We start from the raw sequence: 18,851 nt of genomic DNA on the forward strand, positions 1-18,851 counted from the left end.
TACTTGAGCACGCTGTCCACTCACTTAGTGACGACTTGCAGAACTGCCGTGTCCTCGCCGCATCAGAGGCAGTGATGCTCAAGGTGTGACTGCGGAGCTCGCGGACTTACAGAGCCCGGTGAACCGCTGCTGTTCCCCTCGTGCCAGGTGCATGGAGAGGTCCTCTTTAGTCCCGCCAGCACCCTGCAGTGATAGGTGTCATCGTCACCGTGTTGGAGAAGGGAGGGTGTGCGCCCCTAGTGAGTTCAGGCAGCCAGGCAGTCGCTGGCTAGTGCTGGATTCTGACCTTGTGACACCAGAGCCAGTGGAAGGACATCCTGTTCACCCTAAGTAAAGCTCAGTGGCTGTTACCCTTCCTCTGGCTCCACAGAGTCAAAAGGGTGGTGCCCCTCGCCTAGGACTTCACTCCACCTTCTGTGACCCTGAGTTCTGACGAAAGGTGCTTGGGTTTCCTGGGTCTTGCTGACACCTGTGGCCTTGGTTTCTTTCTTTGGAATCCTCTTCCGATGTTCTGCGCCCCCTCCTCCTTCACCCACCAGGAAGTTGGGTCCATGTTCACTCAAGGAGACTCTTTTCAAGGCTTTAGAGGAGAGGAATGTATGGTTATGGACCCAAGTATTTTAGCTCAATTGCAGGTTTCAGAGATTTTAGCGTCTTGGGTAAGAAGTCCCTGTCAACCCAAGGAGTCAAGACAGGCACGTTCAGATTTCTTCCTGGGACGGGAGGTAGGTGCAGCTCTTTCCCTGAGTGGGGCCCACAGAGGTGTGGGCTAATGTGAAACTTCTGTCATTGTAATTAGGTTATTATATGGAAGCCTTTTTATTTGTAAAATACAGATGCCCCTTTTGATCCCAGTCCTAACTCCATCTCCCCCTTTCTGTTTCATGGAGCTCAGACGCAGCCTACACAGCGTTTAAGCGACGGCCGTGTCCTTTAGAGCTGGACACGGTACGCCCCTCACTGAGTGGCGCTGTTTCTTCAGTTACTGCTCCCTCGCGGTTTTCTGAGTGGATTCTTTTGATTAGATCCACCAGGATAGATTACACTGAGGAATGTATATCTTATATCTTACAAGCAGTTAACTGATTTGCTGTGACCTCAGAATAGAAAAGGAGAGAAAGAATGCTGCCCTGTGACTTACATCTCAAAAAAGAATGATCATCTTCCAATTAAGTAAATCTACTTTAAACAATGCATTTTCAACTATTTAAAAAGAGAATAGCATATCAAGGCTGGGTGAAAGTAGATATACCAAAATATGAGCAGTGGCTACTTCTGGGTGGTGAGATTAGTGGTGACATCCACTTCCTTATTAATACTTTCCCATTTCACTCAGTGTCTGGAGTGAGCATATAATACTGTTAAAATCAGAGCAAAGAAAATAAACATTTAAAAAAAACCTTTATTTCTGAAATGTTACCAAAAATATTCACATTAAAACTGTGTGTTTTACCTGTATGAATTTACTTGAAAGCTAGAAGTGTAAGTCAACATTTTCAAGTCTCAGTTCAAAGCTTTTGTCTCTAGCACCGCAGCAAAACCCAATTGATTCCCCATAAAACAGGTACAAATTATGGGTATTGTATTTTTAAAAATGTTTTAGGTGCTAGAGCGACCTGGAAAGTGGGACCTTAAATACAGAAATTACTGAAGCTGGTATTTTCTAAACTTAAGTATTTGCCAAACCTAGATGAACCTGAGCTTAGATGTGCAGAGATTTTAGGAAAAGGAGCCACACCCTGGGGTCTGCCCAAGGTGAGATGCATTGGAAATTATGAATTGGGAATAAACCCACATTCCTCTCCCCAGGGGATAGCTAGAGAAATGCCCGAGTTTAAAGATTTGGATTGGGTAGAGAAAAAATAATTTCACCTAGAATTCAGAAGGCCATGTCAGGCCTCAAACAGGTGTGCAAGCCTGTCATCCTGTGTACTAGACGAACAGCTCTGCTGTTGTGATGTGAGGAGGGAAGGAACAGGCGAGGCTGTGTCCCAATAAAACTTTATTTACACAGACAGGGAGCCAGACTTGGGGTGCAGGCAGTGACTTGCTGACCCTGATTTAGTTCAAGAGGAACAATACAAGGAGATGCTTTGCTTCCTCTAACAGGACTAACTCCAGCTCTTAGACTTAGAAAATCTCTACTGCAACATGGTCTCCATGGCAACTGACAGGCTGACCGCAAGTCAGGGCTGGTTCAGGCAGCACTGGCCGAGCCCAGCAATTCACACGTCGCCACGTGGCATCTGCGAGGCCACAAAGCTCCTGTCACCAACAGAAGGCACGAAAGGATCTGGTCCCTCATTTAGGTACCATCTTTGGACAAGTGTCCCTCACGAGCACATACCTACGACTGTGCTTAGGCCCCGCTGGGACTTCGGCGCCAGAGGCTGTGGACACCAGCTGAGCAATGTCCCAGTACAGTAGAGGGATTAGCCTTGTCGAAATATATTGATAAATATAGTGGAGGACAGGTGGCACTGCCCATGACTCCTGAAATTAGAGTCGCAGCAAGAGCGAAGAGGCGAGTGACACTAATCTCCTTCAGCCACTTAACAGGAGCTGTCAGAACAGCGTTTTCGCTGGCAGCTTATGGGGATAGATTATCCCAGAACCGCATCTTGGGAGTGGGGAGAGGGCTCCCACAGAGAACCCTGGGATCAGAGAAGGCAGTGGCTGGCTCCACAGGTAAAATTTCACCCAGAAGAGTGAAATAGTTCCAGAGGAAGCTGCATGGAAACCAAGCCAGAAAAGGAACTAGGAAACACTGCAGTGGCTGGGGACTGAAGCCCTAACACACGAGGAATGCTGGGGCTTCTGAGGACTCTGCTAGGGGGACGGTCGGGGCAGAACCCCTCTGGGAGGTGGGAGTCCTGCAGCAGGGCAGCCGGGCCCCTGGCAGGGATGTTGTCCTCTCTGTTGTCTGCCTCTCCCGGCGAGGGGCTGAGCTCGGAAGAGTGTGCCTGGACTTCAACGTCTCACAAGGATATCCCGGAGCGTGGACGTTCCCACAGGATGAGACTAAACTCCCCTGCATTAAATTTTCTTTCCCTCTGACTTAGAATACATAGTGCAAAAAGCATGCTCTGTGTCAGCAGCCAAAGCAATTCATGAGGGACACGTGAACTCATCCATCACATTCGGCATTTTGATCCAGCTTGAAATGTCTGAGGCTTTAAATGACAGAGCTGCCACCACACGTGAAATCTGCCTTCCTTCTGTTTACTGTCTCATTTCATCCTTGATGTCCTGTCACTTTCAGAGGCAGCGAACGCCTTATGGAAGGGCTGAGTTGACATCAACCACGCTCCTTAAACTGGCTTCAGTTTTTCTCAGCCAAATATTTGAACAGAGTTACGGCAACTGAACCAGAGTGTAAAAACCTTTGCATTCGTTTATTGGGGGAGAAAAAAGTCATCGGTTAAATCATACTACAGTGTGTGTAGACCTGTCTGAGTCAGAAATGATAGACTTTGTATCCGGACAGTTTGGCGTTTGAAGCTCTAAACAATGAAGGTGCCCCAGACTCAGTGGGCTCAACGAGTTAACCACACCATCCGCCTGGACGTAGATGTGGCCTGGAAGCGGGTCACAGATGGCGTTCCACCTGGGAGGCTCAGCCCAGAGTCGGATGGAAGATGCTAGTGGGATGAGACGGAGGCAAGGAGGGGGCGGGCCGCCGGGAAGGACAGAGCCTCTCTGCCAGCGTGAGCCCCACGTGACACTTCCCAGGGAAGTCTGGGAACAACGTGCCCAGGGGAGCTGAGGACGCGCTGGAGCCTGGAGTGGGAGTCCCATGATGGAGACTCCTCAGTGCTGCGAGTTTGGGCATCAACCGCTAGGAACCCAAAGATCGTCTTTGGGAGACTTCTGACAGGGCTGGAGGGTGGCGATGTGCACTCCCTGCAGCTCAAGGGCAAAGTCTGTCCTGGAGGATTTGACTACTGGCCATCAGGGCTCAAAGATGAAAATCTTTCTCAGAGGAGCTGGTTTGTTACAGGAGGGCTGACTCTAACCGTGACAGCAGGGATGGGTGCCGGCAAGAAGGAAGGAGGCAAAGCTGATGCCAGAGGAAGCCGTCCCAGAAGCGAGTGAGACTGCTCCAGAGGCTCCTGGCTGGGGAGCTGAAGGATTGAGGACGGACAGAATCTTAGAACCCATTTGTGCCCAGCACCTGTGCTGGGAGCTTTAAAATCCAGCCCCCTCTGGTTTCACCCACACCCACCCACCCCTCCTTTTCCTCGTTTCCTCCAGCTTTGACTCATAATGACTTCTGACTCTCCTTGATTTCACCCACAGTGGTCCCTGCCTCGGTGATTCCCCTGTCCTGAGGTTTCCCTAAGGCAACATAGATGTGCCCGGCGCGGCCCTGGGAAGCTGAGGAGAAGCATCCACTCGTGCCAGGCTGGCTGATCCAGACATGTGACTCAGGCATGCTGTGTGCCCCACTCTCCTCATTTATGGAAAATAACCAATTAACAGCATCATCATACAGATAAGTTAGGAGACAGAAATCACTATAGAGTTACCCAGTAGAGATCAGTCCTGGATGAGGACTCACCAGTACCCATGTTGGGTAGCAATATCAGTAACTGCTATGGACATACTTAAATATTAATGATCTTCCTTTTTTTATTGAAGTATATAGTCAGTTACAGTGTGTCAATTTCTGGTGTACAGCATAATGTTTCAGTCATACACATACATACATGTATTCGTTTTCACAGTCTTTTTCATTATAGGTTACTACAAGATACTGGATATAGTTCCCTGTGCTATATGGAAGAAATGTGGTTTTTATCTATTTTATATACAGTAGTTATTATTTGTAAATCTCGAAATGATTTCTTTCTTAAATACACCTTCAGGAGTAAATGTAATCATCAACAAACTACACAGGTCTCTTGACCTCCCTCTTTTCTCATCAAGCCCTAAGTTAAGAAATCTTACGTGTGTTATGAAGAGACGATGGCTAAGCAGAAAGGAAGGAGGTCCCCAGCAGTCACAGCCCCAATCCCTTCCTGGGGCAGGTCAGGGAAACATAACCAAGAGACCCCGTTGAAGAGTGGAATCAGACCTGGAATCAATGTCCAGCTCCTTCCATTACTAGACTGACAGGTAATTTCAGCTCTCCAAGTCTCAGTTTTCCAACCTGTAAAATGGGGTGATAATAGTATGTATGTAATAGAGATCTTACAAGAATTAAATAAATCTGCCTCAGAGAAAGTACTCAGTAAATGTTGTCCATGTGTTGTCCATATGAATCATATTGAACCTGAAGCATCATTATTTAGTCCACATACTAAGGAACATATGTAACTAGACTGCAGCAACCAGGTAATGTTCTCCACCAGACAAACAGCAAATGAGACGACGCTGCCCGTGGTGACCATTTTTTGCCCAAGCTCATTGTTTATTCATTTAACTCATGACGGCAAGTTTAATTACGTCTGCACTGTTAATGTTAGCGTTAACCTAAATAAGTGATGTCTGCTTTCATCTGTTTGCTCTTTGCTTCTCAAGTACAATATTTTTAACGAACATAACTTGGTTTTATACCAAGAAGCACTTCTTAATCATGGATACACATACTTCATTTTACATCATTTGGTTGATAAAACAAATTTCAACTGAGACACAATTTCCAAATTAATGATTTTGAAGAATTAGATATGAAGGCATTCTTTTCAAAGCATTAAGTACTTTATGTGGGCCAGAACAGACGGTATATGTAGGGCCATGCAGCCATGAAATAAGGAAGATACGCCGCGTGCTGTCAAGGGGTGGGAGGTAGATACTTACAAGGTACATGTCTGTATATGCATACGTGCGATGACATGCCTTTAATTGTGTGTGCACACGATCACGCACACGTGCCTATAATGTCAACTGTGGTCAGGGCTCTGAAGGCAAAGTGAAAAGTCAGAGAAAGATTTTCTAAGAAAGTGTGTTTGAACTGAAACCTGAAGGATGAGGAGCTGTTAGCCATCAAGGTCATTTCAGGGAGGGGGAACAGTGTGCTTGAAATTGTAAGACAGGATAGCATGCAGAATCTTCAGGAACTAAAGAAGGCCCGCATGGGTGCACGTTGGGTGAGAATGGACAGTGGAGCTGGAGTTTGCAAGGCCTTGTAGATGTGGTAAGGATTTTGGATTTTATTGCAAGTACAAATGACAGGACATTGATCAGGGATCTACCGTGGTCCAATTTGCATCTTTAAAAATCTCTCTTGGTGCCTGTGTAGAGGTTGGATGAAAAGTTGGCCTCGGGAGGGAACAGGGAGGCTGGAATGAGACTTGATGGTGCCTTGAACAGGACAATCATAGATATGAAAAGAGGATTTTGGAGGTGAGATCTCAGGACTGAGTGAGAGATCGGATGAAAGGATTAAGGGAGGGAAATGGCTAGAAAGCATCTCAGGTTTCTGGGTGGGTGGAGGTACCATTTACTGAGATAGAGATCAAGGGAGAAGGATCATGTTTAAGAAAGACGTGTCAAGAAATCAATGGACTGAACTGTTTGCACATGGGCGAGCCCCCTGTTACTGAAAGTGTTTGACTATATATATATATATATATATATATATATTTTAAAGATATGTATGGGGAAGAAATTTAGATTAATTTTAAGGTTTGTTCTGATTCTAGAGTTTGCAAGCACTGGATGGCTGTCAGCCTAGGAATAGTAAGAAGAAAAAAACATTAACGTTTGACCATCTCTTGAGCCACGGAGTTGGGTATAGTATAGTTTTTATTACCTTCAATACCAAAGTAATTGACACTTCTCTGAATGATACAGTATTGTTACATTATGTGAAAATCTGAGGTTTAAAGATGTGAAATAATGTGGTAACACTATCAACAATGCCTATTTTTTGCACAGAATACAAAATAATATGGATCCTCTAAGTTAAAAAAATTAAGAATTATAGTTTCAAAGCTGATAAATCCTGTGAATTTTGAATTGTGTTTCTGTTACTCTCCTATGGCTATGTCATTGTAGCTGGTAAACAGAAATACTGATCATTCTTTTCTGGAAGATATGATGAATTATGACAGTTTTGAATTAGGTGAGGTAGGGAGGAAACATCCTCACTTAGACTGAGACTTCCTTTGCAGCAGAATTATAGGACTTTAGCTTATAAATTATCTTGCCCAGCCCCCATGAATACAGCTTTATATAATGCAATGCAACCAGGAGAATTAGTGAATCATCTTTTTGTCCAAATATTTTGTATACTTCCTCAAACATATTATTGTAAGAGGTTTTTTCTTCTCTTCCCCTTTGTCTCTCGTTTTCCCAAAGTATAAATTTAAAGCAAGTTGTTAGCAAGTGTGTAGACAGTTTTACACCGCAGTGGTACGTTGGTCGAACGGCAAGTATCAAATCAGAAATTATTCCTTATATTTCCATTTCCCCAAAGCGGAGGAATAGAAAAATGGAAAAAGGCCTGTCATCATCAAAACATATCTTTCCCAGTGAGAAGATAAAATTCCGTGGGCTGTCTCTGTGGTTTGATGTGGGATTTGTTCCAAAGACCTTGTGTTAGCAAGATGCAAATGACAATCGGATTATTTGACCAATATGTGGGAAAAAATAAGTACACATACATGTCAGAAGGACTTTCTCTTTTTTTCTCAAAACCGTTTAGCATTTTGTTTTATTTTTTTCAAATATCCTATGCAAAAAAAAAAAAAAAAACAAACCAAAAAGGAAACAATAGATCACATTCTGTACTGATTCCGAAAAGGGCATCTCTTTCTCTCTGTGACTCATGTAAAATCAGATCAGAAAGTATGGGGCAGTTTCCCTGCCCCACATGTCAGAATCATCATGTAAAGCACCAAAATTCCTCCTTGTGCCTGATTTTATGCTGTTTCCATGCCTGTGGAGAGAATATGAAATGAGGCCAAAATAAAAGAAAACATTTAGTTAGAGTTCCAAAAGAAAGCTGCTTGCTTCTGCTTAAATAGGGGAGACATTAGTAATTCAGACCAAGAGAAGCAGTAGAATCTGCATCACACCAGAGAGGAGCAGAGAAGCTTCTGGACTGCTTGTCTGTGGACCCATCCAGACGCCATGCGGTGAAGCAGGTGTACACAGTACACAGCTCGGAGAAACTGCGGGGCCAGCTCTTAAATTATAGTGATCAAATTTTGCCTTCTAAATTGTTTTTATTAGAATGATGGATTTGAGGAAAAATTTCCTTTCCAAAGTTGGAAGAGGAAATCTAAGATGAGTGATGATTCTGTTACCCCTCGCCCCCTTTTTAAACAAACTTGATGTTCCTTACCATTGAAACAAAGTGAAACACACGGAGAAGGAAAAAGTGGTAGGAGAACAAATTGAGGCTTTTCCAGCTGTATTTCAGTGAATCTTGAGCAACACCAACATCTCTCTCTCCTCAATGACTGACTAAACCCACTTGCCAGTTAAGACCGTGCAGGACACCACTGTCTGCTCGGAACTTGCCCTTCTTTGTACTGATCTCTGTGTGACGAGAGAAAGCTTCTCTTCCTGTTAACCAGTAATTTCAAGGGTTTTCACAAATAAAGGTCTGAGTTGTAGATACAGTAATAGCGCATTTATCCAGCACCCAGAAAAAACAAGCATCACCACGTATGGAAGTTCCCAGCAGACCGAGCATAGCACTCCCAGTACCAAAGCTTAAGGAAAAAGAGTCACCATTTTTGACTGAAGCCCTTCACAATAGATACATCTTTCCATGACTCCTCCCTATGTATTTTGCTGGTGATTCTCAAATTTCTATCCTCAGTTGACACCTCTTTCTGAACCATAGGTTCTTTATCCAAGTGCCTACTCAGTAGCAGACCCATTTGAAAATCTATTTATCGTCTCAAAATTAGCTTGCTGGTCTTCTCTCCTAAACCTTTCCTTTCTCAGTAAATGACAGCTCTATCCTTCCAGCTGCTCAGGTCAAACACGTTGAGGTTATTCTGGATCTCCCTGTCTCTCTCTGCCTGTCTCTCTCTGTCTCTGTCTCTCCTCATATCCAATTCATCAGCAGTTTCTACTAGTGCTATCATCAAAGTATCCCCACAATGAGATCATCCACCACTTCCACACTGGTCCAAGCCACTATCATCTGTCACTTGAAATATTTACAAGATTCCTAACTAGTCTCCATGCTCTACTCTTGCCCCTACAGTCTGCTCTCAATATTATTCAAAGTAACGCCTCTGAAGTGTAACTTGTACGTGTTTCTTCTCTACTTAAAACCACCAGTGGCTTCCCATCTCACTCGGAGCTAAGGCTGAGTCCTTCCAATGGCTCAAAACCTTCATGAGCCATCCCCAACATTGACATGGCCCCATGCTCTCCCCTGCACCCATGGCATTCCACAGATGTGTCAGACACACCTCTGTCTTTCCACGTTTCTTCTCTTTTGTTTGGAATATTTTCTCCTACAATACCTACACAACTAGCTCCCTCACTTTCTATGGTCTCTATTCCAACAGGGTGTTGTTGGCAACTTCCTTGACCACCTTGTAACAAATACCATTCTGGCCATATTCCTGCTCACTGCTTTATCTTTTTCCCATACATGTATTATTATCTAACATATGGATGGGTGGGTGGTTGGATGGGTGGATGGGTGCATAGATGGATGGATTCATTCATTCATTCACTCATTATTCTTACGGCTTAAAGGTCTCACCTATGAATAAATGAATACAATGTATGATGTTAACTCCGGGATCTCACCTTTATTTTGAATAACTGAGATAGACATTTAAATGACTTTCGAATAGAGTAGCACTCTTCCACCTGGGAGGAAATTGCAATATGCCTAATACCTTCTCAAAGAGTGTGGATGTCCAGAAATGACAGGAGCTCCCACAGGGCTGCCAGGCAGTGAGTGAGCGGGACCAGAGGAGGGAATGGCACCCCAGGTCTTCTCTGGGATGCGGGACGTCCATCCCTTGTGGCAAGTCCATGATGCCCAAGGATTTGGCGTCCTCTGCAGAGCTGCCTTTCTTTGACAATTCCCAGCATCAAAACCAGACAGGCACACACCCAAGGGGTCTGATTATTGTGCTCAGGACTTCCTACAAGCAGGGAGAACTGTCGGGGGGGGTGTTGTCTCCTAGAAAGGCAGGTGCCCACCAGTGGCCTGTATGGAGGAGGAGGAATGTGAGGACCTCTGGCTTCCCTTCTCTTACTCTCTCAAAGTCTACTCTTCAGCTCATGCTTTTTGAGGGGACCTAAGAGCACCCTCAGTTTCAATGGTTTTGCTAGAAGGACTCATAAAATTCAGAAACCCTGTGATAGCGATGGTTTATTACAGCAAAAGGACACATGTTAAAATCAGCAAAGATGAAAGGAGCATGTCCAGGTAGGGTCCAGGAGAGACCAGACACAGTTTCCATTGTCCTCTCCTAATGGAGGCATTTGATGGTGCTGGATTCTCCCAGCAGTGCTGCTGTGGCACATGCGGGGTACTGCCAGCCGGGGAAGCTCACTGAGCCGTGCTGTCCGGGTTTCTTTTGGGGAGTCTGTCATGGGCGCATGGAGCTCCCCTGTGGTTGATCTTACTTAGCACCTCAGTTCCCAGCCTCTCCAGAGGTGACACAGATACTGTGTTGCCCAAGACCCCGCCATCAATCACACTGCGAGAGCAGACCATCTGGGGTGACCCACGGCCCCAGGTAAGCAATACTCAGGGCTGACTGAGTGGGTCTGCAGCACTGGAATGCTGTATGTTTCAAAAAGAGGTCCAGCCTTTGGAATACATAGAGTTTTTCTCTTTTGTAGAAGAAAAGATTTCAGCTCTACGTACCCAAATGATATTACTTAATCAAATCCAATAAGTTTTTTTTTATGGGAAACAGATAATTAAGAATTCCTTCTCTTCTAGAAACATAAGAGGAGCTTTAAATCTTTCAATCAACAAAGCCGAAGAGAAATAGTCCCTCTGAGCCTCCAATCCAATAAAAAGTTAGAGATGGAATCCAAACCTCTGGGAGGTCTGCAAACTCCTAGATTCAACCCTTAATAAAGGCTGAGTTCTTTTCATATTTTTGAAAGTCAACCAAAATTAAATTATGCTTTTTTATGGCACCATAAGGAGATGTGAAAACACTCATACCGATCTTGACCCATCTCCTCAATGTTTTTGCTTTTCTTGCGTAATCACCATGATTATAGGCTCAGGTGGCCGTTCGTAGAGCTTCAGGCAAGGGGATGACAAAGCTCCCCCCCCCCCCCCAAATACAGTCAGAATTTCAAAGCTGATAAAAGCTTAAAGTGAGTTTACTTGCAAGTGATTCAATCACTTCACTTTATAGAAAATTGAGGCCTGGAGAGGTGAAGTCACTTGTGCAGGTTTATTCACTTTCTCATCCATTCATTTGATACATTATTATTATCTTCCCTATGCTGGATGCAATGATCCCAGCCAGCCAGGAGCACGCAGCCCAGTGGCGTCGCAGTCGGGATCAGCGGGCACTCCTTCTGCTAGCCCGGGTGGCTCCAGTCTGCCTTAAGATAGGAAACACCTGAAATGCTTCTTACACCTGCACATGCCAGGCCCTGCCCTGGACCTCCTGAATCTCAGAGACCCTGAACAACAGGGGTTTGAGCTGTACAGGTCCCTGTAGATGCAGATTTTTTTCAGTAGTAAATACCACAGTACTGCACAGTGCATGGTCGGTGGAATCCGCAGATCTGAAACCACAGATACGGAGGCACCCTGGGGTGCAGGGGACTGACTCTACGTCACACTCAGAGTTTGGACTGAGTGGAGGGAGGGTCAGTGCCTACGTCTGCATCTCAGCATAGAGTCAGCAACAATTACCTACTGAGCTTTAAAACAAACAAGAAGGCAGAGCCTCCCTGAGATCAACTATAACAGAAGCACTCAAACAGAGCCCAGGGCTCCCCCTTGTTGAAGTTCCTCGGGGGATTCTGATGACCAGCCAGCGCTGAGGACCACCGCCAACCTCGGTCCTTTCAGGAGTCTCAGGAAAGACCTTCAGCCACGAGGAGGCTGGCTCCGGAGCCTCCTCGGGGGCCTAAGACGCATGGTGCCACCACTGTCCGATGTGGCCTCTCTCCTGCCATGTGCCTTCCAACACCTGAGATTTGGGTAAAAAAAAATGCCACAAAGGTGTTATAAAGCAGACTGCTCTAGGCAATGAGATTCTAGTTTCCATCAAGACAAAGCAAAACAAAGGAATCATTGGCTCAAGAACCATCATGTTAGATGTGTGTATCCCACACCCTCTAGCTCACATCACACTCTGTCCCTCCACAGTCTCACCCACACATCTTCATGCTCGTGTGTGCATCTGCTAATGCCGTTGTGCGCACGGAACCGCGTCGTGTTCAGCTGAGTCTTATCTTTGCCCAAGGACTTGGGGACCTTCTGCCCTCACCGTATCCCCAACACCTGCATAGTCTTGGGATGTGCAGATGGTCCATAAGCGCCCTGTAATTGACACATCCAGCCTCAGTCCGGAGCTTTCTCCCCACCCCATGGGACCTTTTCCCACACACACGCAGAGGATGATGGATGTGACATTCAGGAGACTGGAGGAGACAGGCTTCTCCTGAGCCACACATCCTGGCTCTTCTGGGGAACTCAAGTCACTCAAGACCAAAGACTATGGGGGATTCTGTGATGTTTTGTGGGCGGCTCCAGCTCGTACTGTGGAAGCCAGGATCCTGTGAGTTTTTATAATGCACACCTCTCTGCAGAGTGTCAGAGAGACTGACACTTTGTGGGTGGACTCGTGCTCACTCTCATTTTCTGTCCTGTGCTGAAATAAGGAGTACGTCTAAACAGCAGGAGATAAACTCTCTTTGCAAACAGACTCCTGTGACACTACTAAAAAAATCTGCATAGCAAGTTTCATGCTAGTAGCTTTCAGTTATGCCTTCCTGATGATGGTGCTTATAAGTCATGAGCCCTCTCTGCTCCCCTTTTATTACTATGCTGTTCTTTTTTAAAAAAAAAATCAGTAATGCTTTGGATTCAACCCATAACTTGCTAGGTAACTTGAAAGGAGCACTCGTAAAAAGTTCTTTTCTCAACAAGGTCAAGATTGTTCCATTATCATTTATAATAGCTTTCATGTCCCTCTGAATTTTATTTCATTTTCTTAAAATGTATCAAAAAGGTGTATTTTCGTTGCTCTTGGATTCATTATAATCACATCCCATGTACTGGTAGTTAGTTACACATAGGATCCAGGCTGGGGATTTTGTGCTTCACTCTCACACACGGTTGAAGGTAGTTCTTCCATGGGATTAGAAGGCGGAGCCCGTGAGGGTACTTGAGTAGGTGTTGATGAAATCATGGAGTAATATCTTCCTATTAGCTAAATCTAACAGCTCGAATTTTTGCTTTTTTTTTTTAACTCGTTTTCTATTTTTATCCTTTGTAACAGATTCTCAGTGACTCTGTCCAGACTCTCCCTTGCCGACGGCGTATATTGCTGAAGAGAAGCGCCCCAGCCCAGGCTTCAGGCCTCGCTCACCCGGTTACTCTCAGGCTGTTGATACCTGCATTGTCTCCCAGCCTCTAAGCCCACAGTGCTTTCTTTCCTCTTCCTCTGTTTTCAATGCATAGCCCTCAAAATGCATATTCAGGATGTGCTTTGAGGCAGAGGAAATGGAATTTGAAAATGCAGTAATCCATTATCACCAGAAAGGGTTCAGGTACGCCTGCAAATAATGACAGTTTTCCCTCTTGATCTTGCAGGCATGCCTCCTCGTGAAGCCCGGGATCACATCCTGACTCTGGCAACTACAGAGAGGCAGTGCCTCAGCCTCAGCCTGAGCATGGAGCCGTTTCTTCTATTAACCACTTATTAAGTCAACAAGTAAGTAATGACTGCACTCTTATTTCTAATATGCAGCGGTTTTAAGCATTTAGCAGCATTATCCCTTGAACAGCTGTGTCTTTTCAAAGTCGTCTTCCTTTCCTAGGAACAGAGATTTTCTTCTTAATTGTATGCTTGTAAGCTGCTTCAAAAGGTGTCTCTGAACACACCCCTGAGATTGCTTCTCACTGAGAGCCCCAAGTGACGTGAAAATCACCCCATCATCAGGGACGTGAACAGCCAGTGCCCCCACCCACATCAGGCACCCAATTAGCTCCTATTCTTTGGCTAAGTGTGCTCGCCGCCAGTGCAGCTGTCCTCAGTGCTTTGATTTCAGGAGCCTTAGAGATACCTGGGAGCTATTTGAACGTGGCAGCATTAGAACTACAGAAGATAAGCAAGAAGCATGTCGCAGCCAGTCAGCAAACTGGAAGATCTGACAGCAGATACTGTAGTTTGTATCAAATTGCACTCCTCCCCCAACCACCCCTGCGTTAGTATTTTGAATAACCAAGCACATTAACCAGGTTTTTGCTCAGCACTTCCCTTTATCAATAAAAAGGAGCATTCACAGAGAATCAATATCTAAAGCCCACCGGGCAACTTTTATGATTTCCTCAGTGCTGAGTGTTAACAAGGGAAACCTCGTGTCTGTGCTTCTGAAAGACACCGATGGAAGCTGGCAACTGACTTGATACCACCTTTTTCTTAGAAGAAGTATAATATACTCTTGGGTCACCTTCAAAATAGGGTTACGTTCTTTCCCTAGAGTAGAGTTACCGTGGGATATCAAGTGACTGAAAAGGCGAGGAGAGGAAATAAAATGATTGCTCAGCAGGAAAAGCACAGTGCTGGTGTCCCAGCACCTCTCTGCCCAGAGCAAGGTCATGGAAACTCAGCATGAGCCCAAGTGGGTCTCCGGCAGCGGACGCCAGCGAGGCGATCCCTGGCACACACGGTGTTTGTCTGGCAGCTGCGTGTGCCCCAGCTCCAGCCTCAGTAAGTGATCTGCTCAGCCCTACTCTGCAGAGGAAGGCTCCCCCTGCAATTTCCCACTGAGTCATGAGGTTGAGTAAGAATTCCACTCATGTCTTTAAATAGCCTTGGCTCCGCAGGCTAACATGGGTGAGGTTACTAAGTGCCTGTGTGTGCCTGGCGGGGATGAGCAGGTCTCCGGTTGCAGCTGGCGGGGGCGTGTAGAGGGGATTTCTTCAGCTGCCTCCCAGTGACACTGGTGAGATCTGTTTGCAACGGGTTCCACACCAACGCGCTGATGGAACCGTGGTGTCTGGTGATAATGGCAGGCACTGGCTGCCCTCTTTGATGGAGGGAAATTGATGTTGGGGTCTGTTGGAAAAACCACTTGTCCGAGGAGTAAGTTACATGGACTCCCCATTCAGCAGCTCTTCGGAGAAGTAAGAGGGCAGCTCCACACCTAAACTGCCTACGTGGGAACGTGAGCTTCACGGCTCTTTCCTGTGAGGTGAAGGAAGGCGGGGGAATGAAGACCAGATGGTGTCAGCGAACTGGGTTTGACCGATTCATCCCGATCGTGTTTTTGGCTTCTGAAACTCGGGGCTCAGTCTACTCTATGCTGTCCGATACGTTACCTTCGCTTCAGTCCTTCGCTTTAATGTCTCTTTGCAGGGGTCACGACTGGCCGTGTCTTGTGGAAGCCCACGTGGGCCTGTCTCTTTCACCAAACTGGGAGCCCCTTGGTAGAAGGAGCTGGGCGCTGTTCCCTTGCCATCTTTGCCCAGTGCCCAGCCTTAGAGAAGATGCCAATAATTATTAATTTAACTGAATTAAACCAGGGGTAGTAAGACGCTAGACAAGTCCTGGCAACAGGTCCCAGCCCTGTCTTGCTATTGTTCGCTGCGTCCTATAGACAAACGTGCTGAGTGGTTGGCTCTCCACTGACCTGAAGGGACTGCCCTGTCACTGCCACCTTTTCATTCTAATTCTTTGACTCTGAATACGCAGCAGTGTCTCAGGGCTCTTGGCTGCTGTGATAGCAGTGAGGTCCAACAACTCCCGTGGCAGGAGCTGCATAATTGCCCGCCCTGCTGTCTGTGTTGAATTAACAGCTGTGTCCTCTTAGAATTAAAAACAAAACAAACAATATTTTTGCAGAGCTTTTAATGTGACCAAACTCATTTTTAAAAATCCGTATGTGACAGCCAAGTGGCAAATACTACCCTCCTCTGAATGTGCAAGGGTCCTGGCTATTTTGTCTGGCTAGTCCACGCCTTCTCTCCTCTTTCCTGCCTCTTGGCCATTTCTCCCCTGATTATTAGCTCATCTCTGAGACGGCAGGTCTAGTAAGGGAGGAGGAGGAGTGAGATTAGGAGAATGTAGCCACCGGCAGGTGTCTCTAGAAAAGCTCAGGGATGTGACTGGAGGTGCAAGAGGAGGACTGGGCAGTTAACACTGGCTTGTATTTATTTTCTGAAAGCCGTCACACTACATCCCCGTCACTCACCACCAGACGTCCACACGAGCAACTCGATTGTGACTCTACTGTCATTTTAGAGACAAAGTTCCTGTGATTGTTTCCCGCAGAACCCGCGGGGAAGGTCTGCTTGATTTGGTCATCGCCAGGACAGCAGGGCCCCAGCTGGCTCTTTGGTCCCAGTGACACTTGATGGAGGCTGGCGTGGGGGCATGTCCTGCTGTGGCTGCCTTGCTGCAGGTCGCCGGTTCAGGGGCTGAAACTGGACGGTGTCGATGCCTCCTCTCGCGCTTTGGCCCACACAGCACATCCTGAGCAAATATTTCACTTTGGAGGGATATTGAATCAGACCTACTGTACCCTCTTCCAAAGCCTGAGTCCCATGGCTCCTCAGAGAATCAGAATTATTTCTCTTTGGAGAAAACACAGGTTCTCTTTCAGTTTATGTTTAGAAGGAGAGGAACGTAATATTACAGGTGATTAGGAAGATACAGAGCTGCAAGCAAGCTCCTCCCTGGAGCGGGCGTTCAGTACGATGCAGCAAATCGCAACACAGGCACTGACCACCAGAGCAGGAAGAGGACGGTTAGACGAGGGAGGTGCACAGCTGGCAGGGCCTGGCGGTGCCCCTGGCACCCAAGTCAGGGGTGTTTTTTGTCCTTTAGGTAGCTGAAGAGCATTTCCAGACCCCCCTCCACCAGCTCCGGGAGAGGCTTGGCTAAAGGGTTACGGGAAATGTGGAGCCCTTTGTCCATGGGGTTCCAGGCGATCCGAGTCAGTCTGCACAGCAGGTAGAGCTCGTCTGGGAGGGTCTGGATGTGGTTGTTGCTCACGTTCAGCAGCTCCAGGCTCGTGAGCAGGCAGAGGGAGCGCGGGAAGGCGCGGATGCTGTTGCTCTCGGCAATGAAGATCTGCAGGCTGGCCAGGCACTGGATGCTCTCGGCGATGTTCTCCAGGCGATTGGAGCCCACGTGCAGGAAATCCAGCTCTCGGAGCGAGAAGACGCAGACGGGGATGTGGGCGAAGCGATTGTGGCTGAGGTTCAGCTTCCGCAGTCGGGAGAGGTCGGCGAAGCTGGCGGGGAGCTGGGACAGGCAGTTGTGCGACAGGCTCAGGACCTCCAGGTTCTTGCAGGCGCTCAGCTCAGCCGGTAACTCTGTCAGGCAGTTCATGTGGACGAACAGGACCTTGAGGTTCTGCAGGAGGCTGACCTCCCGAGGCAGGCTCTTCAGGCGGTTCCCGCACAAGTTCAGGACCACCAGCCGCGTCAGCTTCCCCACCTCCGGCGGCAGGGCCCGGAGCTGGTTGTGGGACAGGTTGAGCTTCTGCACCTCCGAGAGGCCCCACAGGAAGTCGGGCGCGTCCGTCATGCCCTTGGTGACCAAGCTGAAACTGACATGCCGCAGGCCCTGCTTCAGCAGACACCGCGGGTCCCTCCCCGGGAGCAGGGCATCTTCCCACGGGAAGGACTTCTGCCTCCCCCGCAGGAGCCCAGTCCCCTTGTCCTTGCAGCGGCCACCGGACTGCCTGGCTCCCATTTACCTGCCTTTCCTCTGCTCTCCTCTGCCCTGAAGGTGGGGATGGGGCTCCCCTGCCGTGGCTACAGCCTGGCCGTTCCCCAGGCTGGGTTGAAGCAGCTTCTCTCCGAGCAGCCGGGCCGTAATGATACCCTTGTCCCTGAGGCCAGGGAACTGAACCGCTCAGGTCCCTCTGAACACCACTGGGCAGCTGTCACTGTCATTCTGCCCGCACTTTATTGGCCTGGTGAGTGCTAACAGGTCACGGGGAGGCCGTGTCTGATGCCCCGCTCAGCTTTTCTGGGGTGTCACAGCTGAGCAGGGGGATTAGCAAGCCCTTCTCCCAAAAGAAACCAAGGGGAAAAATAAAGCCCGGGTGTCTGCCGGTCTCGGCTCCTCTGGACCCCAGAGCCAAGCTGGGCTGAATGCTAGTCCCGGAGTTATATTCCCAAACCTGAGGGTCGGCAGGTGGTGACACACACCGATTCAAACTGTGGTGAATTATGTCATTGTGAAGTAGCAGAAGGAGCCAGACCCCTGGAACCCTCCAGGCCAGAGGTTTTGCATGGTGCTTGAGAAAGGCATTCCCTGAGGAGAGGTGGACGGGGTCTGGACCCCTCTTCCATTTTCTCCCAGAGAAGCTCTGGGGTCATCTGTTTTACAGAGAGCATCTGGGTTTAGTACGGTGAGTGGCTTGAGTGGCTGTGTAGTCAGGTAAACAGTCCTGGAAAATTGTCTGAAGGGGACTCCCTGGGTACACACCTCTCTCTCTCTCTGTCTTTCCCCATCTCTCATTAAAAAGTTAACTTATTCCCTAAGTATGGACAGTCCGTTGTTTGTGTCATGGGCTGAACTGTGCCCCCCCCCTTAAATTTCCAGTGTTGACGTCCTGACTCCCAGTAACTCAGCGTGTCACCCTGTTTGGAGACAGGACCACATGAGGACACAGGGAGAAGACGGCATCTGTAGGCCAAGGAGAGAGGCCTCGGAAGCAACCCACTGCCGACACCTTGACCTCAGACTTGCCGCCCCCAG

The 18,851-nt window shown here is 47.5% G+C and overlaps 1 protein-coding gene across 1 annotated transcript; it reads right to left on the reverse strand.

The window, feature by feature from the left end:
• Positions 1-12,060: 12,060 nt before the first annotated feature.
• On the reverse strand, positions 12,061-17,971 carry LRRC30 (leucine rich repeat containing 30). The gene is made up of 2 exons (XM_006186946.2): positions 16,330-17,971; positions 12,061-12,098 (listed from the first exon to the last, which is right to left on the reverse strand). Exon 1 carries the CDS (start codon positions 17,835-17,837, stop codon positions 16,941-16,943), a length of 897 nt encoding a protein of 298 aa, XP_006187008.1. The 5' UTR covers positions 17,838-17,971; the 3' UTR covers positions 12,061-12,098; positions 16,330-16,940.
• Positions 17,972-18,851: the final 880 nt, after the last annotated feature.

This window comes from Camelus ferus, chromosome 24, assembly GCF_009834535.1.
Source record: "Camelus ferus isolate YT-003-E chromosome 24, BCGSAC_Cfer_1.0, whole genome shotgun sequence".
NCBI lineage: Eukaryota > Metazoa > Chordata > Mammalia > Artiodactyla > Camelidae > Camelus > Camelus ferus.